The 26339-nt window shown below is 39.2% G+C and overlaps 1 protein-coding gene across 1 annotated transcript in view; it reads right to left on the reverse strand.

Annotated features, from left to right (window-relative positions):
• Fam118b (family with sequence similarity 118 member B) overlaps window positions 1–26339 on the reverse strand; it is a 46200-nt gene that overhangs the window by 16992 nt on the left and 2869 nt on the right. The window contains exons 2-3 of the mRNA XM_051197060.1: window positions 7925–8017; window positions 1402–1654 (exon numbers count right to left, since the gene is read on the reverse strand). Coding sequence (XP_051053017.1) covers window positions 1402–1654; window positions 7925–8010 — 339 coding nt within the window. The 5' untranslated portion in view covers window positions 8011–8017. The remainder of the gene's footprint in view (window positions 1–1401; window positions 1655–7924; window positions 8018–26339) is intronic.

Consider the following 26339-nt stretch of genomic DNA (forward strand, 5'->3'; position numbering starts at 1 on the left):
TAGCTACAACTTGTTCCAATTAAGCACAAGGAAATGAAAAGAGGAAGTAAGAAACCCTAAGGTCTAGCATAAGCTTTAAGGGCATTTCTTTCTAGTCTTGGGAGAAGGGATAAAAATTATTGATAACTAAGTGTCCTGTTTTTTTTAAAGGTGCACTTAAATTACTAAAATGTGGAAGATGTGGGCTCGGGTACAGGTTTGTGGTTCCATCCCAAGCCATAACCTGTAATCCTAACACTTGAGAGGTGCTAACTGTAGGGTCAGGCATTCTAAGCCATCCTTGGCTTCACAGTGAGCTATAGGCTGACCTTGGCTACATGAGACTGTTCTAAACAATAAACCAAATCAGGATCTATTTAAGATGTATTTGGAAGTAATATAGTAGCCAAAACATGTTCTCAGTTGAGTGGGACGGTGCTGGGGATCAAACCCTAAGTAAGTATCTAGCAACTGAACCACATCCACTGCATGTCATTTTTTGGGTTTTGGTGGTGGTGGTGATGGTGATGGTGTGTGTGTGTGTGTGTGTGTGTGTGTGTGTGTGTGTGTGTGTGTGTGACATAATTGTTATTCATCACAGACTGGCTTGGGAAACACAATCTCCCTGCTTTATTGATGTAATATTTCACTCAGTACCACTAGTCCTAGCATAAATGAATTAGAATTTTCAAATAATTTTTCAGATGAAGCAAGAAAGACAATTAGGTTCTTTTTTTTTTTTTTTTTTTTTTTTTGTAGCCTTGGCTGTCCTGGAACTCACTCTGTACACCAGGCTGGCCTCAAATGCACAGAGCTCCACCTGCTTCTGTCTCCCCGAATGCTGGGACTAAAGGTGTGCGCTACCACTGACTGGCAACAATTAGGTTCTTTATCTAATTTAGTTTGATAAAATTTCTTGTATATTTTGAGTTATTGCCTCTAAAAAGAACACTAAAAACTGGTTTCACTTTATCCATTTCATGATAAAGAATTATCTCCAGCTAGGCGAGGGTCCATACCTATACTCCTAGTACTCAGGAAGCTGAAGCAGGAGGACTTAAAGATTGGGCCAGTACGGGATGCACAGATGCTTTCACAAAATTCCAAATTAAATCTTTCTGTTAATTCCTTAAAGTCATAGATATTAAGGCACCTTTTACAGTGAGCATAGAAAAAGTAAATTCAAAACATTGCAAAAGTGTGCCAGTACCTTGTCTTCATACACACAAAGTTCTCAGCATACCACAAACAGAATGAAATGGGTCAGGATAATTACCCTGAACAGGGTCTATAAATAGATGCTTTTCAGAAGAGCCGAATATTCTAAATACACAAGCAATAAACAAAGACTCCTGCTAGAGTAAGCACGCTGATCATGTTTGCAGGAAATCTCGTTGCCATGGCATACAGCAGACTACTCACAGGGGAGAGTTTCTGAATGAGGTCATGGGCAACATGGACAAGGTTCTTGTCTTCATGGAGACACTTCTGAAATTTCTTGCTTTCCTCGTCTTCTAAAAGATCAAAATCAATAGCAGCATCCAGCAAGGCCTGAATTAACCCCTTCCAGGATTTCAGGGCCGGGACCTGCGGTGCAACCGCAGCACTAATGCCAGTTCCGATCACCAGCACAAGTTCTCGAGGGTTCTTGGTTTTCAAGCTTGGAAGTAGCTTCCTGAAAAGGAAAAGGCACAAGAGTATTGGAGCATCCAGCAGACACTAGGTACATTTGAAGACATCTGACTAAGATGTAGCTGGCTCTCACTATTCAATATCTGGAACTTGTTATGTTTTGTTAGACAGGGTCTTACTGTATAGTCTTAGCTGGCCTAGAACTCACCATGTAGACCAGCTGGCCTTGAACTCACAGAGATCTGTTTGTCTCTGCCTCCCTCGTGCTGGGATTAAAAGTGTGTACCTTATAATTTTTAGTTGTAAAAATGAGGATTCCAGTTTCTCACACTTCTCCAAAGTAGATTTACTATTTCTCCAAAGTAGATTACATGAAAGACAATAATATTATTGCAGTTCTTACAGGAAGACAAAATAATAAACTATTTCAGGAATCCTGAAAAACAATCAAAATCAACTCTCCCCTCCATAGTCCTCTCCAGCTAAGAAAACCACTAATATTACAACAGATTCAAATGTATTACAGCTTAAGTTCTGGCAACTAAATTACTCTTTAAGCCAATGGTAATTTCAAAAGAACATGTTTGATTTGTTTTCAAGAACAAAATATTTTCATACAAATTAAGTTGATACTGTTTGTTGAGATATGAATGTAAAACAAGAAAGACAATAAAATAAAAAAAAAACTTGATTCCAGATTTTATAAGCAAAGATAAAACTCAGCATGAAAGCCAAATCCAGAGGAAAAATATGCACATGGTTTTGGTCTAGCTATCACTGGGGGAAAAAAGGGGTGGAGGCTCAGCAGGCTTCTGAGAACAGGAGAGCCCCAAGTTTCCTGTCACAACAAAACAGCCCTTTCTCATGGCGATGAGCAGAGTCCTGTTGTGACACAGCATGAGGACAAACATGTTTCAGCTTCCCCTTCCTCTCACTCTATGACTACATCATTACTTGCCTTACCCTTCTTTTTCCAAATAGTACAATGAGTAGAAACATGATGGGAAACGACCTCTAGAACTGCCTGTCCTACTCAAATCTCTACATTCAATCATTTAACAAATAAGAAAACCTGTAAATATGCAGAAACTAGAGATGGGACCATATATAAAATAGATCATCTATTGGGGGGAAAAAAACCAAACCTGTTAACAGCTATTAGAAATACATAAAGAAGAATCAAGATGATGAATGAAAATGGGAGGCAGAGACAGGCAGACTGGAAATTTAAGGCCAGTTTCAGAAAAGTTGAAACAAGAACAAGAACAACAACAACAACAACAACAAGATAGTAAATGGCACATAAATACACATGCAAATATAGCACCCAAAGAATATTTTCACAAAAGGGCTTTCAGAAAAATAAAAAAACAAAAAATTGCAATTGTGCTTTGTGATATCTACCTAAATCACTAAATAACCTAAAAAATCCCAAACATACATTTATTTCCTTAGTGTGTCTGTACATAGTAGAGGACAGCCATTGTGTGTGTGTGTGTGTGTGTGTGTGTGTGTGTGTGTGTGTGTGTGTGTGTTTGTAGATCAGAGGACAATTCTGTAAATTGTTTCTTTCTTCCTACCATGTTGATCCCAGGAACTGAACTCAAGACACCAAGCTTAGCATTATGTGCAGAGCCATCACAATGGCCCTGATCGTTACTTTTTAAAAAGACAGTATTAAGGCAAGATGGAAGAGAAAAATCAAGGAGTCATGGGAAGAGAAAAAAGCCTTTCACCTAAGGATCTGGCTGGGTGTCAAAAACTTGGTCACAAATGATAAAGCCAAGATTCTCTACAGACACAATATTCTTTTATATAAGAGATAATGTCAAACAAGGATGCTAAAAGCAACAAATGAACTACATACTTAAGGAGGTTTGTTATCTCGACTTTAGATAGTAATAATAGTCTCTCCCATACCCAAGTCTAGATAAAACACCTCATAAAACTACCTTACAAGCTTATTCATAAAAGGAAGCTCAATAAGAGAAGAAAAATTAGTTCATTTTGTTTATTTATTTATATTTTATTTTTTCAAGACAGGGTTTCTCTGTAGTTTTGGAGCCTGTACTGAAACTCACTCTGTAGAACAGCTGGCTTTGAACTCACAGAGATCCACCTGTCTCTGCCTTCTGAGTGCTGGGATTAAAGGCCTGACCCACCACCATCTGGCTCATTTTTAATTATATATGTATGTATACATATGTGTGTATATATGTATATATATATGTATATACATATACATACATATATATATATATGCATACATAAAGTGTGTATGTGCTTTTTAAGATAGTGTCTCAAATAGCCTGGGATTCTTTAAACTCCTGATCCTCTTGCCTTCTTCTCACAAGTGTCAGAGTTATAGGCATACACTACCTCACTCAGCTCAAACTTTACTAATTTTTAAGCTTTATGTAACCTTTAATCCCTGTTGTAAATTACATTCTGAGGAATATAACATAAAAATCCATAGATTCATATGAAGAGCCACTGAAAAGACACCTAAGTACAATTTCTCAAGGACCTTACACTGATCTAGTACTGTCCTTTCCCTAAACAGCCACCTCCCACAAGTCCCCATACTAAATTAAAATGGTGCATCCCCCTTGTCTTAATAAGCTCAATAGCTTTGCTTGTCCTGAAACTGTTTTTCTGCAGTTTTCCTGTATGGAGGTCTCTAAAGTGTAACTGGAGAAAGTGTAACTCCTCAGGTTATTGGTAGCAGTGCTGGGCTGTAACAATCTGCCACAGCATGTATAAAAAGTAGGGTAGAACAGGATGACAACAGTGAGCAGACAACAGATATCAAAAGGCAACACAATTTTATAAGTTCAGAATAAAACCCAATTCCCTTTGTGGATGCTCAGCAATGTTCAGGCACATGTTCAGGTGGGCAGGTAGGCGGCACTAACATGCAGCTACAAGTCTGCAGAAAGTCAGCCAGAGGACGCTGCATTTGAGAATGCTGCACAGTGCCAGGTGGGAGGGATTAAGGAAGAGTCTCTGTATGAAATCTAAGACTTCTCCAACCAGTCTCCCTTGGGGCAAGCCTTTCGGACAGTAGGATTCAACCTTTTCTCTGTATCCAGTCTCCATGCATTAAGACAGGAGGATTCCTCTTTGGGGAAATAGTCATTATGGCAGAAAACACACAGCTTTAGACAGTTTAGAGGTCTTCAACTGCTGAACTTGCTCCAGGCTCAAAATTCAGAGGGAAACTCATTAGTATACTGTGATGATGCATACTGGTTGTCAATTTGTCAGAATCTGTCATCAATTAAAAGAAAAGCCCTTGGGCAAACATGTAAGGAATCTTTCCGATCAGATTATTTCAAGTGGGAAGAGCCACCTTAAATGTGGGTGGCACCTGGTGGCAGCCAGATAAACAAAGGATGTCACCCTTGCCTTCCCATCATGCTGACAAGTTCATCTACCTTGTCTATGCTTCAGTTCCTCACTGACAGCAGAACTCATCTCCTGCCCTCCAATGTGGACCGAAGACAGTGGTTTTCCAGGAATTGATCCATTAGGCCTTCAACACCAGACTGGGACTGCTGAGAAACTACTGGGTCTTCAGCTCTCCAATGTGAACTGAACCACTGTTGGACTACCCAGACCACACCATGTAAGCCAATCTAATAAGCCCCCCTTAGAATATGTATTCATTCTATCAGTTCTATTCCTCTAGATTAGTGGTTCTCAACCTGTGGGCCGTGACTCCTTTAGGGGCTGTATAACCTTTTCACAGAGTTCACAAATCAAATATACTGCATATTAGATATTCACATTACGATTCATAACAGTAGCAAAATTACAGCCATGAAGTAACAATGAAAATAATCCTATAGTTAAAAGTTCCCAGAACCTGAGGAACTGTATGTATTGAAGGGTGCCAGATCAGGAAGGTTGAGAACCACTGATCTAAAGAACCCTAATATCCGTACTCACACAGACTCCTAACTGCTTCTCAGTAGCTTAAATATGAATAAACAAACTATATGGTCACTTTACATTTGCAAAAAGCTCACATGATAAGAGGTACATACAAACAAGCTATAGCAGGTAGAGAGGAGTCACTTAGGAGGCTCAGGCAGTTAGAGCACATTTGTAAATCAGCCTGGAACTACATAGAGACACCTGTCTTCAAAAAGACAAAAACTGTAACACTAACAAAATTGAAGAAAATTAAAAATATAACAGCAATTTTTAAAAATCTGTAAGCAAACTGAGAAAACCTTTAAGAAAGTAGAACTGAAACAAAAAACAAACAACAACAACACACACACACACACACACACACACTATATATCAGAGCCAGGCACAGAGGTCCATGCCTGTAATTCAAGAACTCAGGAGGCTATTGCAAGAGAGGAGGGTAGAGCTGGAGTTCAGCATGGGTTACATACAAAGACCTTGTCATCAAACAGGAAAGATGAGGTGGGGGAGGGAAAACATAAAACACACTCATGACACAAGGTTCAACATCTGAACAACAGAGTTAGACAGAGAAATGCTTAATGGAATTTAATATTGGCTTAACACAAGATAATTATTTCAGAATGAAGTTATTAGGAAGTAGCTTGAAGGTGCCATAATATTTAGTGTCACAAGAAGATATGGTATTGTATAATTTTTTTGTGTGTTCTTGAGAATAACGTGATTTTTGTAGATTCTAGTGAGCAAAGGCAAAAGAGGTCACACAATAGAAAAACTGGTGTTTGGATTTGGGAATGGAACACTCCAACAAGGTTAAAAGGTTTAGTTCCTAAGGCAGCAGTGCTCAGAGCTGGGGTTTTGGAGGGTAACTGGGTCGACTTTATCAAAGGTTTAATCCACTGATGGGTTCATAATGTGATGCATTACTGAGACTGGTAGGGGCTCTGAGTCACAGCCCTATGTGGACCTCACAGAATGTTACCTTGTTTCAGACACTTCTTCCCTAGCTGGTTCCCACCAGGCAAAAGGTGGGTAACTGTTTCACAGGTCCTTGAATGACATTCTAACTCACAATAGTTTTAAGAGCAATGAAGCCAACAGACCATAAGCCAAAAATCGCTGAAACTGTGACCAAATCACCATTTCCTCTTTCATTTCTAAAACAACTGCTAATCAAAATAATCTATCTTGGTAAGAATACTTTTTTGTTACCAGAGATATGACTGGTACTGTCAAAATTCTAAGAAAAAAGTGTTTCCTACATAAAATTCTATTTTCAGCCACAACATTAAATAAATGTAAGGACATGATAAAGACATCTAGTATCTCCAACAATTATTTCCTATGTATTCTTACTAAGGAAGACACCTGGGAGCAAGCTTTAGCAAAATGAACTACATTAAAATAAAAAGCAGGAGACTAAGAAGCTGACTCCCTGAGGGTTGAGTCCAGAGGTAAGAACCCATGGAATCAATTAAACTTTTAAAGTTTCCAAACATTTTTTCAGTATATGATAGATTAATTCTCCTGATGAAAGGAAATAGGAAATTAAAAAAAAAAAAAAAAAAAACAAAACCGCAGGACAGTCTTCAGTAATATGGAGGCTAAAGAAAATGCACAAAAGGAAATACAGTCATAACACTTTAGGCTTGGCTATTAATGCTATTTATGGTCTGTTTTGTTTTTTTTGAGACAGGGCCTCACTATGCAGCTCTGGCTGTCCTAGAACTTGTTGTGTAGACCAGGCCTTGAATTCACAGAGATCTGCCTGTCTCTGCTTCTGTCTCTTGAGTGCTGGAATTAAAAGCATCATGCCTAGCTTATTAACACTATGTATAAAGACATAATAATGTACATATTGAGAACTGGTTGATCAAATACAGAGATAAACATATGGGAAGATTAAGGGTGAAGCCATGGGGCAGCAACACAGAGGGAGGAACCAGGAAAGCAAACAGAATCCTTATATTCTATTACTAGAGAGAACATGTAGAAGAACACAACATTTAAAATGTGTGCTATCATATGTATGCTTGCAATCTCAGCATCTGGGATGCTGAAGAAAGGGTTCTAGACCAGCCTGGGCTATGCAGCAAGACCTTGTCTCACAATCAAAATCAAAACCAAACGGATGTCAAGATTAGAAAAGATACAAAATTATTATCGCTGATGAGTAGGATATTACGAGCTTTAAAGTAACAAATTTTAAAAGTATGTACATATATTACCTTAATAAAAATTAAATCCAAAGTAAAAATAATTGAATATTTTAAATGAAAGCCATGTTAAATCAGTGAAAACACCTATAGTTTAGGGTAGGTACCTCCCACTAATGGTGATTTTCTGTTCCTCTGATTCCCTTTCTCTTGTTTACCTGGGCTTTTTGGTGGGGGGTTCGCCATCATTGAAGAATCCAAAAATCTTGTCTATATCAGAGGCCTGGCTCCCTGTAGAAGCCATCCAGTTTCTAAAATAGATTAAACATCATGTACCATGATTAGATCTGTAAAGTACACCATTTATAACAGCACATACATTAAGCATTTTCATAAGTCATATACCCATTAAGGTATTGTGGGGTGTCCTCTGCTTACAGAAATCCATTAATTAATGAGCACATCACGCTTAAGGAATGAAATCAGTCTAAGGGAAGTAGTCTTGAAAATATAATGCTCATCTTATCAGGGCTCCATACTGCCATAGCGCTTCTGTTCCTGAGAATCCCTTGCCCCTATCTCCCACCAAAACACAGCCATGTCAACTCGTGAGTTACTGGCCATCACTCCAGAGAACTTACATAAGAGGGCTTGGGAATCACTGAGGACATCAAACAGCCCACAGATCCGTATGCTCACAGTGCATAATCATCCACTTGGCAATACAACAAGCAGTACCATTTGTTTACTGTTAGAAACTCTTTGTTGTTAACTGACCCCACAAGACCGGGCTCTCACTGAACACTCACTAAGCACGGAGGGGATTTTAATGAAGTCACTGTGATAAATGGTAGAAGTATTAAGCAAAGATATGAACATCAGTTGCTGGGATACCCAGCACAAGAGTCACTACAAATTAGAATAAGAAGTACATTGGATTTTAATTGCTCAAAACTTTAGTATACTGGTGACATTTAAAGACCAATATTAGCAACTTTTGTTTTGTTTTTTGAGAGAGGATTTCTCTGTATTGACTGTCCTGGAACTTGTAGACCAGGCTGGACTTATATGCACAGAGATCCACCACCACCACCAGCCTCTACCTCTAGAATGCTGTGACTAAAGGTATGCCTTTTTTTTTTTTTTTTTTTTTTTTTTAAGTTAGGTGCTTGTGTGTCTTAGAATGTGTGTGGAAGTCAGGATAACTTTGTAAGTCTGGTCTCTTCTACTATGTGTGTCCCAGGGACCAAACTCAGGCTTGGCAGCAAGCACCTTTACCTGCTAAGCCATCTATCTCACTGGCTCAGGAGTAATTTTAACCCTGACAATGTGGAAGATAACAGAGATGGAGCTCTGGGTATGTTACTATGCCCTACTGTGACTATCACAACTTTATTTATAAAAGCCATGTGTAAAGGCTCAACTCTTTACCCATATTCCATTTCACATAATGACCTTTTCTTGGATATTACAGTAATCAGGAAACTAGGGGTCATAAAAGTCACCAAAGTTAGGTCACAGACCACCTTTCTGATAAAATTTTTGATTTTGATCATGAGAAAGCAAAGCCCTAGGAACACAAATCAATCACCAAATCTAGAAATCTTGCTTTAACTTAATCACTGTAGTGATATGTAAAGTTTTTATGTCTGGCTTTGAGAAAAATATTTTAGCAAAGCCTTTGCCATGTTTGGGCTAATCAGTAGAGGCTCAGAAATTGTTTTGAGACTATTTTGAAGAAATGTTGACTCTATGGAGAGTCTGCACATGGTGCTACACAAGAGCTTGCAGCAGCCCCAACCTTAACACTCCTGGAAGACCTGGAGTTCTTACTTTTGATTATGGCTGCCATGATCAGAAGGGACTGAGATTTGTGTTGGTTGTCTGCTCTCACAGACAGCAAGAGCAGGATGGCTTTGGTAGTTGGAACCTTTCCCAGTCCCTATTAACCTTATATGTTTGAATAAAGTAACTGGAGCAAGCTAGCTGGATGTCAGTCAGTCTTTTCCAAGAAGGCTGAAACCTTCTGCTCCTTGGGAAAATGAAGGCTTAGCATTTTGGTAAGCTTCTTTCTCTCCTGTGGCATCTATGACCGACATCAAACAATACACAACTGTCAGTCTTCCTTTTCTTAAGTGCATGTTCCATTTCTTAGAGTCTAAAAAGCTTTCTATTTGCTGACAGTCAGGATTCAACCATCACTGAAATATCTTCATCAAGTTCTACTTATATTTTAGGAGTCACTTTCTGTGTTTATGTTTTATGGACAACCAGTGATTAAAAAAAAAAAAAAAGTGGTTACTTCTTTCATATATAGCAAAATCTCTCAGTTTGGGGAAATGATTAAAAGCAACGAAGGAAAGCAAACATATTTATGTGTCTTCCCCCTCCCCACCACCCATAAACATGGTTATGTAAACTATCACTTAAAGAAATTAAACCCAGCTGGGCATGATGGCACATGCTTTTAATCCCAGCACTTGGGAAGCAGCATCAGGCAGATCTCCAAGACCAGGCAGTCTAAAAATCCAGTTCCAAGACAGCTAGAGCTATGAAGATAAACCCTGTCTTCAACTCCTCCCACCAAAACACAACAACAACAAAAAACAAACTAAACCTAATCATTGAACACTGAGAAACATAAAATAAAGTGAACTTAATGTAAGTTTTGAAGCCTGGATTATTCAGAATTTAGTTCTCAATTCAAATACTAACCCAGTGTTGTTTAAAAGTAAAATTAAAAAAAAAAAAAAAAAAAATCCCAGCACTCCAGAGGCAGAGGAAGGCAGATCATAAGTTAGAGGTTAGCCTTTTCCACAGAGTGAGTTCCAGGACAGCCAGACCTACACAGAAAAACCCTGTCCCAAAAAAACTAAAAAAAGCAAAACTAAAAATTTGTTGGGCAGTGGTTAGGCAGAGGCAGGCAGATCTCTGAGTTTGAGGCCAACCTGGTCTACAGAAAGAGTGTACAGGACAATCAGGGCTGCAAAGAGAAACTCTGTCTTGAAAAACAAAAACAAAACCATTTTTTTAAATTTTTTTTTTTAAAAAAAAATCACAGTACTTATCACAGGTCATATAAAATTTATAAACATTAGCTCACTTCATTCCTACAACTTTATTATTAGGTATTATAGATTGAGTATCTCTGACCTGAAAAAATCACATAAAACATGTGGCCCACTATGATCATGTTATAGAAAAAAATACAGGTACACTAAAAAACCGTACACAATTCCATCAGGCTATATGTATATAAAGAATAAATTGATACTGTGTTTTAGACTTGTGTCTCATCTCTAAAGACACCTCATTATGTGAGCCCAAATATTAAAAAAAAAACCAAAAAACAAAAAAACCCAAACTTGAAATATTTTGGTCATTTAAAGGAGTTTCAACCTGCATTATTAACCTACTTTATGGATGAGAAAACTATAACACAAAAAGGTTTTTGGTACTTAGTCCCAGAATCCAAACCAAGCAACCCTGCTCTTCCTTGCAATGCCAGGTCCTCAGCCACACTATTACTAACAAAAATGCTCTCCAACTACTAGTTTTCCAGCCTTAAAATAGTTTCTGAAGTTCAAAACTGTTTTTTTCAGTGCTAAAAATTATAGTAAGCAGATTTACTTGAAATAACTGTGTGTGGAACTCAATGGCCATGTCACAAGTAGTCATGCTAGAGGCATGCATTCATGCAGCCTTCTCCGTTTGGAAGTTAGAAGAACTATTTGCTATTTGCTATACACCTTTCCCAGCTGATGATCACCAACCTATCTCTACTTCTGCCATTTTCTCTGGGAAAAGGCATCATATGCTTTGCTGTATTGTCATCCTGACCACTGGTTAATTTCTGATGCTTTTTTTTTTTTTTTTTTTTTTTTTTTTTAACAGAACCTTTCTTCAAGTTCATTTCAGCTGCTGTAGTTTAAGAAAATTAAACATGCACAACAAGCTCTGACTGGAAATGTTTTAGGTTCTATTACTGAGAAGCTGAATGAAAAGTAATTCTGTATGCCCTTACACAGCTGGTCATTCACTCATCTTGTTTTTGAACAGACTAATATTTTACCCCAGTCAAGGGATGTCTCATGAGATATCTCCCAAGTGTATATCCCAGTGCATATGTCATAAAAACCTATCTTATTCATTATAGAGTATTGTTTGTTTTCTTGTAGGGGGTTCCTTTTTGCATTTATTCTAAACAATATGCAGACTCAAAGCTAAGTATGGAAATCTGGTACAGAATTCCTAACATTCATCAATTAGTTAGTTTACACATGAATTTCTCCACAACTACTATTTCACCTTTTGTTTCAGTGGAGCTTGCTTTGTGTAAGGAGTAAACAAAGAGACCTGAGTAAATGTATGCTGAAATGCCCCAGATATTTATGGCTCGAAGACTTCTCTCCTACAGAGAGATGGCTCCTACTGAGATTAACTAATCCTGCCTCCTTGTTCCGCTATATAATAGTAAACACACAGAGCTCAGGGTGAGAAGCTGGCTTTGGCCTCTCCATCAGAGAGCCTAGAACATCCAATCCCAGCTTTTCTTTCTATATATCTTGTCTTTTCTCAGTTTCCTTGCTACTCTAGTCAAGTCAATCCCTGAAGCCATGATGAACACAGGCACTATGTATAGCTGAAGTGGGAACACTTCTGCCACAAGTAAACAGAGGCATTACCTGTGGCAGTATCCTCATTACCTAAAGGCTGCTAAGCCACTGAGAAATCCTTCAAGGATACAGAGTAAATCAAAATCAGTCAGATGCTCCATAAACACTGGAAAAGTTGATAGTGATGTCAATACCAAAACTTTCAAGCCAAAATCTTCACATGAGAGAGAACATCATGAGTTAAAGGCCAGCTTCAGCTACATAGTGAGTTCAAGGCCAACCTGTGCCACATGAGACCCTCTATTAAAAGTCAAAAGAGACAGAGCAATTAAAATTGCAACCTGTGATGTTGGCAGAAATAAGAGTTGTGGGTGTGTGTGGGGGATTCAAGATAACCTTCTAAGAAAAACCCTGAAAGAAGCGGGGAAAAGAGTGGAGAGAAAAGGGACCAGTTATCTGGATGATAGCTAGGTTGGCATTTAGTAAAGGACCCAGGATCTGAAGCCATCAGATTTCCAGCAGCTCTTGCTTCCCCAGCATCTTGGAGGCAGCACAAAGGGCAAACCCTGGGTCTCCTTACTCATTCTCACAGGCTTACAGCACATGTAAAGTACTCAACTCAGACAAGCCCCATACCACAAAAAACTTGCTGGGCAGTGGTGGCAGAGGCAGGAGGATCTCTGTGAGTTCAAGACCAGCCTGGTCTACAAGAGCTAGTTCCAAGATAGCCTCCAAAGCCACAGAGAAACCCTGTCTTGAAAAACAAAAACAAAACAAAACAAACAAACAAAACAAAAAAACCAACCAAACAAACGAACAAAAAACCTAAAACTTGGAATAACACCATGTAATAGATGGGCAGGAGTCAAGTGGAGGGAAGGGAAATTTCAATATTTTGTGAGGTTTTGCAGAAATCAAAGAATTTATAACTAGTATAAAAGACTGGCACATTTCTTGTAGCAAGTTTTTCCATCTTTGTCTATGAAAAATGAAACAGTAACTGAAATAAAGAACATTTTCTGCAGCAAAAAGGGTTAACTTTTTTTTTTTTTTTTTTTTTTTTAAAGGGACATGATAGTCACCCTATGTTTTGAGAAAAACCAAAATCCCTCTAATTGTGGCTATTGGACTAATTCCAACACATCTGTGTTTTGGCAGCTGTCGGAGAAGACAGGAAGGAAAAGATGCCCAATATAAGTAAGGTACCACAAAGGAGCATTCCACAGCTTGATGAATGGAATACATTCAATAACATATTTGTCTGGAGAATTGATAAATTCAGTCTACGATATGCAGTGCAGCTTTTCCTATCAGTATACTAAAGCAAGCTTGACACAACTTTGTCAATATTCTACTGTGGCCAGTGACGGGAGTGTGACCAATTCAAGACTTAGGAAGCACACAGAAAATTTTACTGTACGAAATAGAAAATATTTACTACCAGGTAAAAACATTTAAAAGATTTGGTGCTACTGAGCTAGAAAGAACAGGGAACATGATAAAACCTGATTATACATATGAGGTAAATGCTCTACCAGTGAGCTATATGCCCAGCCATCTTTTAAAAACTTTTGATTGCATGTGTCTGTGTACATGTACATACACATACAAGTACAGACAATTGTGGAAACCAGAGGCAATGAATCCCCTGGAGCTGGAGTTACAGGTGGTCATGACCTGATATGGGTGCTAGGAACCAAACTTGGGTCCTCTGGAAGAACACCATGAGCTCTTAACCACTGATTCATCCCTCTAATATTGCCTTTTCAATTTCTATTTGAAGGAGTTTCATTAAGTAGTCCAGACCAGCTTTGAATTCACTCTATAGCCCAGACAGGTCTTGAACTTGTGGTCCTCATGATTGAGCCTTAGAGCAGTTGAAATTACAGAGCTATGGACAAGATCTGACATATGAGGCTGAGGATGATTCTGAACTCATGAGCATCCTGCTTCTATCTCCCAAAGATTGGAATGATAGGCATTCATTTGCAGACCTGGAGAGTGACGACGACTACCAAAACCTATTCTTAAAAGGTAGTTTTCCAATTCTGGACACAGCGGAGCAGGCCTTTTATCCCAACATGGTAGACAAAGGCTGAGTTCATGGCCAGTATGATCTATAGAGTGAGTTCCAGGACAATCAGGGCTACACAGAGAAACCCTGTCTCAGAAAACAAAACGAAAAGAAAAACAAACAAAAGGCAGTTTTCCTCTTTACTATACCCAATCTTATCCCTCTCACTGTTTGTCTTAGCAACAAGCGTCCTTAACACTTTTGTCATAAAACAGACTTTTGGCTTCTAACCTGGCAATTTTCAAGTGGAAATATCAAGTGTTCCCCCTGCCCCTGCCATTATGGGAAATGAAAACAGAACCTTGGGCACAGTAGGCACATACTCTACTACCGAACCACAACCCCATTCTCGAATGGTAAAATCTTTAATTTGGAGGTTTCTGTTCTTTTTTAAATGCTGGGTCTATAAGCATGTAATCCAAACCCACTGCTTTCCTTACACAGACACCTGTTTGTTCAGCTGCCCTATGAAGTAAACTCCAACTCTGCACTACTTTGTTAAGATTTCGAGTTAAGACATGAGTGTAGGTATTTAAAGATTACATCTGTAGAACATCTGTGGAATGGAAGTTCCACACCTAATTACTGATTTACTTTGGCTTCTGAACTCTTTGAAGCTCGGGAGAAACTCATTTCTAGAAGCTGACATGCTCAATCCCTCCCTGCAGCCGCTACAGAATTCCTCAAATAGGCTTGTGCATGCTGGCCTTGAGATCTGTCTGTACACAAAATATATGCACAGGCCTTTATTCAAATCATGCTTCATGATGTGAGGCACCCTACTGTGTCTGATTTACATGGGCTCTGCGGATCATCACTGGTCTTCATGCTTGCACAGCAAACACTGTCCTCTGAGTCACCAAGGGTGGATTTTTTTTTAAAAAAGATTTATTTATTATGTATACAGTGGTCTGCCTGCATGTACACCTGCACACTAGAAGAGGGCACCAGATATCATTATAGATGATTGTGGGTCACCATGTGGTTGCTGGGAATTGAACTCAGGATCATTGGAAGAGCAGTCAGTGCTCTTAACCTCTAAGCCAGAAATCTCTCCAGGCCCAAGGGTATCTTCTTAAGAATAGAATGCTTTCTGTCAAAGGACTCACGGGTATTAGTATTTGGGGACAAGAAACTAGTGTTTCTTATCTCAGAACAAATTGGGTTAAATAAAAGCATTTCATGACTTCTCATCTGTGATTAATAAAATTAAATTCCTCTTCATGATCATAAAGCCTAGCTGCACCTATCCTCTCTCAGTGCCTCTGCTATACTTTGACCCCTTGTTTCTTTTAACACTTGCAATTATTGGCCTCTCACACAAGAAAAACTGTTCTTTCAGGATAAGAAGAAGTTTTGTTTTATTTTATGTCTTATTTTGTTTGTTTGCTTTTGTTCTTCAAGACAGGGTTTCTCTGTATTGCTTTGGAGTCTATCCCAGAACTAGCTCTGTAGATCAGGCTGGCCTCGAACCTCGAACTCACAGAGACCTGCCTGCCTCTGCCTCCCAAGTGCTGGGATTAAAGGTGTGCACCACCAATAACCCAGCCTTAAGTCTTATGCCGTTCCTAGGCCAGTTTCTACTGAGTAAATGTTTAAATATTTGCTGATTCAATGACTGTGTACCTACTATGAGTTAAAGTCTAGAAAATAAATTGATATGCCTAATGTTCTAAACTGTTAAAACCTAAGATGAATAGGTAAAATTACAGTATATTCTTTTATGCCAACCAAATACCTCCTGTGACTGATGCTACCAATCACCAATTTAGGCCTTCTTTAGCTTTCAGTTTTCTCCTTTCCAACTACATCAAACAAAATGAGGTCACATAAGACTTTTGTTAAAAATCTACCAATGTACTTGATGAAACAGACCTTCATGCACTCAACTCAGCCTATTTCTAGTTTGTAGTTGCCTAGTTTGTAGTTGCCTCTGATTATATTCTCCATATGCCTGTAGAATTCAAAACAATAATTTTATTAGTCACAAGTTGTTGAATTTTCATACTCAAATATATACTAAATGTCAGGAGTACATAGTGTTATGATTACCAATACTGTAGCTAGCTTACCTCCTCCAAACACTACATAGCCTTTATATTTTTCTCAATACCACTCTTATCTGAGGAAGATTTTGTTATCACTACATATTACAAATACCCTAGATAATGAAACTGATTAAGCCGATTGCTAAAAGTCACCTGACTATTATGCAGTAGTCAGGGGCCACTGCTTGCAGAGTCAACTTTGTTAAGACACAGCACAATAATGTCTCAGCACAGTAGACACAGTATACTGACTTCAAAGTTAACCTTGTTACGACACAATGACATGTGATATTATCTCACCTGATGAATAAGATATAGGCTATTTCCTTGGAAAGTCTAGCCTTTGGGTACAGAAAGCTGGAGCCAATACTTGTAACATGGTCATGCAGGTTGAAAACACACACACACACACACACACACACACACACACACACACACACACGGAACACTTGTGCTCATTGAACCCTTTATAGGAAATGAAATCCTAAAGGCAAAATTCAGTGAGACTGTGTTACTGTTTCTTTTTCTTTACCTTCTGAACTATTATCAGCACTTAATTCCATTCTCATCTTTTTCTAGTTTCCCTTCCATCACCCTCTCTTTAGTTTCTAAGGCAGGAGGTCTGAAGGGCCCCTCTCCAACTCCACACATTTCTTTCCCTCCCCACCACAATATTCTTATGGTCTAAATACCACCTAACTGTGAGAGATTTCCGGCCCATGTCTCTTCTGTGCTTTAGATCCAAGAGACACAATTTTCAAGTTCAATAAAACTACACTTAAAAACACATGTGGTTCTTTGAGACAGACAGTAATCCAATTAAAGATCCAAACAATTTAACAATTATTGTGTGCCACAGACCTCTGAATGACAGATAATCTTTATATGTTAAAATTACGGGCAACTACTTCTTCCTTTTGGTTTGAAATACCAACCTAAGCATGCATTGATTTTGTAAGACCCATTTTAACAATCCCTTAAGAACAAAAGAATGATGAAGCAAAAGTAACCCAAGATGTGACTAAACATGCAATCTTCAACTACCATGATAATCTTTGCAGGACTTTGGTCCTAATATAATCAACTGTAGCAGTGGTGGCACAGGCCTTTAATCCCAGCACTCGGGGAAGGCAGAGGCAGGTGGAACTCTGTGAGTCTGAGGTCAGTCTGGTCTACAAAGTTAGCTCTAGGACACCCAGAACTGTTACACAGAGAAAAACCTGTCTGGGGGAAAAAAAAAAAAAAACAAAACCCCACAGCATTTTGTGTGATATCTAAATAAGCTAAGATTCAAAAGCATTGCTTAGACTAGAAAATTGCCACCAAAGAAAATCAAGAGAGTATTATCTTCGTAGAGCCCACCAAGTTTTAACTCAGAAGAAACAGATCCAAAAGCACTGCTTTGCTAAGTAGGCAACAGCAGTCTCAAAGTGGCCTGTGAAAATAACCAAAGAGGAAGAAATTACCAGACAAAAGCAGGCTAGGGAAACCTAAAATCACACTGTCTAATAAAGAGCTTAGGAGGTCAGTGAAGACGAGGGAGGGCTCCCAGGCAGGGAGCAGTCACAGAGGGTAGCTGGCACCTCTCCTGTACCTTGGACAACAAAATCCTGGGTAGACATTGCAGGAACAAAAATAAGGTTATAATGAAACAGGTACGTAGAAAAGGCAAGAGGGCCGGAGAGCTGGCTACTTATTTCTGTAGAAAACCCAGGCTCTGTACCCAGGACTCACATGGCACTTCATAACCATCCATTACAGAATTCCAGGAACTCTGATGTCTTCTTTTGATTTTTCAAGGCACCCAGCACAAACTTGGTACACAAATACGCAGGCAAAACAGGAACATACGTAAGATAATGCTTTAAAAAAGGAGCACAAAGGGAAACACCCTGTCACCCCAGTGCAGATAACTCCTGCAGACCCTGGCTCCAAATTCAAAACTTCCTTCCTTAGAGTGCCTTTGCCTCCAGGTAGCATTTTTTTTTTTTTTTTTTTCTTTTTGAGGCAGGTGGGCTATCATATTCTTACAATCTCTTCTGCAGTATTTTCCTGCCTTCCTCCACTGACCTCAGTACCTTAGCAAGATTAACTTTGAAAAAACATTCAGTGCTGGGCATGGTTGTGTACACCTTAATCTCAGCATTCAGGAAGCAAGGCATAACAACAAAAGCTGGAGGTTGTGGCTGGAGATGGCTCTAAAAAACATTGACTACTATTCCAGAGGACACAGATTGACTCCTAGCACACACACATGGTGGCTCTTAACTGTCCATAACTCTAGTTCCAGGGGATCTGATAGCCTATTCTGGCCTCCTCTGGCATTGCATGTATGTAATGGACAGATGTCCACAGGTGCAAGAAAAACACTCATACAGATAAAAGTAAGTAATGTTTTGCTTTGTTTTGGTGGTGATGGTGGTGGGGGAGGTTTGAGACAGGGTTTCTTAGTGTAGCTGCTCTGGCTGTTCTGGAACTCACAATGTAGACTAGGCTGGCTTTGAACTCACAGAGATCCACCTGCCTCTGCCTCCCAAGTACTACCATTAAAGGAGTGCATCACTACTGCCTTGCTATAAGTAAGGTTTTAAGGGGTGGAGGCCAGTTTGTTTTATTCAAGACCTCACTTTAAATGAACAAACAAATACAATTTAAACAGAGCAAGATGTGGTAGGATCTATCTATAATCCCAGCTACATAGGTCAAAGCAAGGTTCAAGACCAGCTTGGTCAATATAGTAAGAATCTGGTTTCTATAAGATAATGGAGGAAAGGTCTGTATTGCTCAGCAGTAGAGAACTTAACTAGGATGTGTAAGATCTTGTGATGAGGGAGGTGCTTCTGTATATATCTTTCTCTTATTGGTTGATGAATAAAACACCTCTGACCGATAGAGACAGGGAGATAGGTGGGACTAGGAGATGAGAATTTTGGGAAAGGCAGGCAGAGTGAGAAGACTGCAGCAGCTGAGGGCTTTCAAGGAATTTTTGGATATGGGAAACAGAGAAACTTAAAATGCAGACCTAAAGTTATATATGGATTATTATGAAGTCTACCCACTGCACAATTTTCTCCACCCACTATTAGTCAGAACACCATTTCGTTTTCTCCTCCTCCCAAATCAAAGCTTTAGAGGAAAGCAAAATAAAATTTGAAATGACTTGAGTCAGATACAGCCAGGATCATTAGACCTCCACAGAAATCACAAGATAAAAGAGTGCATTTGTTTCTCAAATTACTAAGTGCTTATTAAGCCCAAGGCCCTTCTCTACAATGGTGAACAGAAGAGAACAAAACCAAACTACATGCCCTGGCGAAGCCCATGGTAGGGAGGGCTAGCCAGGTAAGAAATGCTCCTGGAAACAGGGAAGGAAGAGGGAGAAGGGCCTGACTTGAAACAGAGGGCACCTCATCCAAGTGCTCTGAGGCCATCCTGAAGAAGGAATGTGTCATTGCAGATTGGAGGCAGAGAATTTCCAGTGAAATCCGTTGTAGGACATGCAGCTAATACAAAGATCTGAGAAAAATCTAAAGAACTATAATGGACCCACCTGTAGCCTATCACGTCCATATTGCTTAAAAAAAAAAAAAAAACTCAACCCTGCCTGGCATGACAGCACATGCACTTAGGAGGTGAAAGGAGAACCAAAAGCTCAAGGTTAGACTCAGCTACTTAGTGAGTTCAAGGCCAGTTTAGGCTGAGGGAGGGGGGACAGCAGGAGAGGAGAGAGGAAAGAGAGGGGACAGAGATGTGCTGTGAGAGGAGAAGGGAGACAGAAGGAGAAGGGAGGAAGAGAACAGTGACAAAAGAATCAAATAAAGGACAGAAGAGTCTGGCAAATGCCTTAGAACTGAAGGGTATCAATGGGCCCACTGTAACATGGCAAGAGAAAGCCCGCCCATTGTACACTACATAAAACTGCATAATGTCAGGGACAGAGAACATCCTATTTCAAGGGGGAGAGAAGGAAACAAGAGCATGTGAAAAGGATGTGCAATGCCGTCTCTAGAGCAATAACCAACTCCTGAAGACAGTACAGCAACATGTCAACATTCCATGGGAGAATTACTTCAAACCTTCATTTCTACATGCTGCTGAACTGTCAAATGGGCAGCAAAATCAAGTCATCCAAATACTTCTCAGGGAATTCCCGGAGTGCATGCTTCAAGAAAACAGGTCCAGGGGACAGAAGTTGGGCAGCACTCCTAAACAACGGTGAAGGTAGGAGGAAGGGGCAGGGCACCAACAGACAGGCATGATGCAGCTGAGCTCACAATGTTCCTAGTTAAGTACATGAGAAGCATGTTGGCACACATGGAGGAAAAATTTAACAGTAGGCAGGTGAAAACTAAGTGTAGGTTAACCTAAACACTGAGGAGACAGGTGGAAGACATTGTACAGCTCTACAGGGAGCACTATTTGGCAGAGAGGTGAAGTAACAATATTTAACATTGGCCATTATTTTACTTACATTTTTTAGGAGCCTGACCTTTGTCTGGTATATCCATAAACAAAATGTTAGTGTGGGGAAGCAGAAGGGAAAGAAACTGATTCCTGGACTTCAACTCACCAAATCACAATCTCTACAGCAGAGATCCAGCAGCCATTGATTACCTGCTTAAATGGTCTCACTACATAGCTCAGGCTGGCCATGAACTCAAAGCAATCCTCTTGCCTCAACATTCCAAGTGCTGGAATAGCAGGCATGAGCCATCATGCCCAGGGCTCCCCAGTAACTCTTTACCAAGTTTCAGAAATGTTAGGATTGGTAATCTAAATGGACCACTTTCTCTAAATCAGTTACATATGCCACATAATGAGATATATACTATATATAAGAATGGTATCAGGAAAAAAAAAATCAAAAAACAATGGTACCAGGTCAAACTTACCAGTATGTGCCAGCCATTAACTATACAGGCTGAGCCACGTCTTTAATTGTTCTTACTCAAATTTCCTACTCAAATAGGAAAATACTGCTGGAAATACATGGTTAAGTTTCTTAGGGTCTTAACATCTGGTTCAACCAAGTGGTTTTAAAAATCCATAATTTTTTTCTGTTGATAGTATAGAAACTAAGTTTACCCTTCTGATATATGTTCATTTCCCAATAAGATTACTTTGATCTTTACACATAATACCTTAAAATATATAGCTCTTTATAGTTTTCAAACTATGCAAATACTGGACTAGGGATGTAGCTTCATGAGGGAGTACTCGCCTAGAACATGCCAGGTCCTGGGTGAGAAGTGATAATGACGATTTCCTAAGTACTAATTGGTTTAACAAAGGCCCAAGAAATAAGTACATTTCTGAGTAAGTCTGTGAGGGGGTTTCCAGAAACAATTAGATCATGTGTTCTGACCTTTGATAATCAATAAGCCCATCCTTTAATACATTCATAGTACAACAGAATTCATGGGAGGTAGACAAAAGTAAGAAGCAAGACCTACTTAGAAGAAGTTGTCACTGGTGGCATGCCCTTGGAAGCTATATCTTGCTCTGGCCCTTTCCTTCTTACTTCCTGATCAACATAACTGCTCCACCAAGATCCCTCCACCGTGATGGACTCACCTCTGGACCTATGAGACAAAAGAAGTCTTTCCTCTTTTAGGCTACTATACTTAGGTATTTGGTCACAATGTCACAAAAAGTCTAATACAATTTGAGACTAATAATTTGAGTGCTTACTAAATGCTAGACACTGCATATACTTAGCTTGCTTGCTTATCAAGTAACTTATTAAGCAGGTATTGTTAATTCATTTTACAAATAAAGAATAAGGGTGCAGCTCTTAAATGCTCATCAATGACAAAGTCCCCAACCCCCAATCTCTTTTCTTTTGTGTTTTGACAGAATGTATTTTTGTGTACCACCTGAGTGCCTGGTGCTGTTCAGAGGTCAGAAGAAGGGACTGGACACCCTCAAACTGGGGTTAGGATGATTATGAACCATTGGGTGGAAGCTAGGAACTGAACCTGGGTCAACTGTGTAAGCAAGTTCTCTACATCACTGAGCCCTCCCAACCTATATTCAAATCTCCTCACTTTTCTAAATTTTAATCTATTTATTTCAAGTAAGCACAGGAATTTCAGTAACATACAGTTGTTTACACTACCCTCTTCTCTGGGTGAGAAATTTAAGGTGGAAAACTTTGAAGTAAATAATCTAAGAGACAAAGTTAGACTGAATTTTATATTTCTTGACTCCTAGTTCATTTACAAACTATCTGACAAGTATTTATGCATCTGGTCCTATACTATGTTCTGAGACTAGCTGATATTTTTTGTATACTGGCAATGTGCTAGGCTTTATAAGAGTGTTTTAATATGCATTACTTAAACCTCAAGTAGTCCTAAAGCAGCAAACATTTATAGTTTAAAACACACTAACTAAAGTAGGCTGCAGATATAGCTTAATGGATAGGAACATGTTTAGCTTGTGTAAAGACCAAATGACATCTGGGCATGACGACTCAAACTTGTACTCCTACCACGGAGGAGGCTAAGGCACTGAGTTTGAGAACAGCCTGGGCTATGCAGTGAGACCTTGCCTAAAACAACAAAAACCAGCTGGGCATAGGTAATCCTAGCGCCCTGGAAGCTAAAGTAAGGGAACTATCTCAAAGTTGAGAACAGCCTGTTACATAGTGACTATGAGGCCCAGCCATGGCTAACCAGAAGTCCCTGATCACAATATACAAATAAATTAACCGCCCCCCCAAAAAAACCTCAAAAAGTGAAAGATGAAATTATATAAAATTGCAGACTGAAACCAGTTTACCTGTCTCCAAATGGCTCTTGGTCACCAGGCAATCTATCATTTATTTGCAAGATTTACATGCCACAAATCTCTTCTGGATCAACATTCTGTGATCTAATGAAAATTACATTGTTTCTCTAGTTAACTATGGATGAGTTGGGCTGGAGAGATGGCATAGTGGTTAAGAGCACTGGCTGCTCTTCCAGAGGACCTGAGTTCAATTCCCAGCACCCACATGGCAGCTCACAACTATCTGTAACTCCAGTTCCAGGGCACCTAACATCCTCATACAGACATAGATACAGGCAAAACACCAATGCACAAAAATAAAAATAAATTATTTCTTAAAAAGCATATGACTTAAGGTGCTTGCTAAGATGCATAAAGCCCTGAATTCCCATCAGCAACAAAACAAATGTATGCAAGATATGCAGCTCCTTCTTGGATGCACCTTGGGTCTCTTCAACTGCTAAAAGGAGCAAGTTTTCTATTTGAAACATTAACAAATTCCTTTTTTTAAAAATATGATAATGGTATTGTGTTAAAAACAAGATCATACCTTTTACAAATAGACAACAGTGTTTCAGAAGAAATATGTGTGAGATTTGAGCCAGGACCATCTGGGGGAAGGAGAACAATGGTCCTGTGTTGGTTAATTGTCAAAGCTGGTTGATCTATAAGTGTGAGTTTAGCACTTTCCTCCCAGCTCCATTTATTTATTTATTTATTTATTTATTTATTTATTTATTTATTTATTTATTGCTTGCTTGCTTGCTTGCTTGAGAGAGGGTCTCATGTAGCTTAAGTTGGCCTTGATTTCACTGTGTAGCTCAAGATGACCTTTAACCTCTTACATCTATTTGCTCATTTAAATTTTCACAGTTGGAAAAAAGAAGAGGCCTGGCGTTGGTGGTTGGTGACTCACACCTTTAATCCCAGCACTAGGGAGGCAGAGGCAGGCGGATCTCTGCGAGTTCCAGGCCAGCCTAGTCTATAGAGCTAGTTCCAGGATAGGCTCCAAAGCAATACAAAGAAACCCTGTCTCAAAAAACAAAAACACAACAAAGAAAAAAAAAAAGTATATAAAAAGCTAGAGAAAAGCCATGACATTAATGGGTTGAAAGGAGAACTATGAATGTTCCCCTGATCTAACTTTTGTACTTTTTATGACATAACTATTACTCTTATAATAGACAGCATAAAATAAAATTATTTAAACAAACATCCATTCCTAGTATGTCATCTTTGGTTCTAGGTAGCCTTTACTTTTTCTAAATAGGCAGATCAAGACTGCCCACAGTCTCACAAGGTCAAACACAACAGTAAAAAACACTTTTCATCTCTTTGTTGGTTACTGCTATGCATACACTTTTAGAAAGCTGCTTTACTAAAACAAGATGACCTGTAAGTAAAAACTAGCCAAGAGTAATAGAGGCTTAAGCATGACAAACAAGAGGCCAAGTTGAGAAAAACTGATATTGATGGCAAGGCTACTCTTCCTAGTCAGTTTCCAGTAAGGACCTTGAATGTACAAAGTAGTCAGACATATCTCAGGGTAGGGTATTTTATCTCCTCAGTCTTTTGGTGCTACCAGGTTGGAGACTGTGGACAGACAGAACTAGGTCAGTAGCCACATATGGTATACTTCCAGCATTCTCTAGTGACACAGCTACTATTTCCATGCTTCACCAAACACCAGAGTCCAGGAAGCACTAGATTAAGCTACACCTTTTGGATCATTGGTCAAAAAGTAGATAAAAGTATGAGGTAACACAACAAAGGCACTTCTTGGAAATGCCTGTGTGAGGTTGGGTGTGGCAGCAGGTCTATAATCCTGGCATTCAGGAAATGACTGATTCAGGAAGACAAGAGTTGAAGGCTAGTTGGGTGATTCAGTGAGTTCTAGGATAGCATGGGCTTCATAGTTGTAAGTATCCTGTCTCAAAAATAAAAAAAAAGTAAGGTAGTTTGGAAAAAAATAATTACTATCCACAACCTACATTATAAGGTTATAGGATTTTCTTCTTTAAATAACAAAAACAAAAAAAACAGGGTCCCACTCTGCAGCCCTAGCTAGCTTGGAGTTCACTGTGTAGACCAACTAGGTTGGCCCCAAACTCACAGAAATACACCTACCTCTCTCTGCCTGCTGTGTGTTACCACACCTAGGTCTAGGAAAGGCCTTCCTTCTTTTTTCTTTTTCATTATTTATCTAGGGTGGAGGGGCCATATGTACCACAGCAAGCAATGGAGTCAAAAGGCAACTTTGTGGAATAGGTTTCCTACTTCCACCTTTTGGGGGTCCAGGTGTTTGAAGCAACCCCCTCTATGTGCTGTGCCATCTTACCAACCCACATTTAGGAAGTCTTAAGGATCACCCCAATACCATTCAATTGGGTAAACTCCAAATACAAACATCAGTTCAGTAGAATGAAACTGGGGTGGGAACATAATCTAGATCTTTTGTTCAGGTGCTAAAGAATCTAGCCCAGTTCAAGGTAAGTCTGAAATAAATTTCACTTGTTAAGGACAAAAGAGGCTCTGGGGTGCCCTTTGAAAATCTTCACAGAACAGATACTCAGAGTTGTATAAAAAGGATCAACTGCTAAATGATGAAAAATCAAAACCCAAATTACCTGTCAAGTTCATAGCAACTAAACTGGGACTGGTTCCCAAATCACCTGGATCCTGAGACCACACTTTCCAGGAAACCACTAGTAAGTCCTTACCAATTGCTTGTCTTAATCTCCCTGAAATCATAAAACAATGTCCAAGTACCTCCTGCTCTTCAGGCAAGTGGGATCCCTGGTTAATCTGCAACTGGCAAATCTTTGTTTCAGGAAACAAAACTTAGCATTCTTTGAACCAATCAATCTTCCATGTATGGTGCTTAAGGTTTCTTATTAATTAGTTATTGTCTGTATTTATGAACTATTAAAGGAGCCTTTTTGCTTTTCTGTAGAACAGACATCTTTAAAAACTTCTTTTTAAAGATCATGTGGTTTTAAAAATTGTGTTTTAAAAAGTGTGTGTGCTGAAGTGCACACACACTCATGAGGTAAAAGGACAAGCTGTGAGAAGTCAGTTCTACTCCTTCTATGTGGGACTCAGGTCATCAGGCTTGGTGGCAAGC

This window comes from Phodopus roborovskii, unplaced genomic scaffold (genome assembly GCF_943737965.1).
Source record: "Phodopus roborovskii unplaced genomic scaffold, PHOROB, whole genome shotgun sequence".
In the NCBI taxonomy this organism is placed as follows: Eukaryota; Metazoa; Chordata; class Mammalia; order Rodentia; family Cricetidae; genus Phodopus; species Phodopus roborovskii.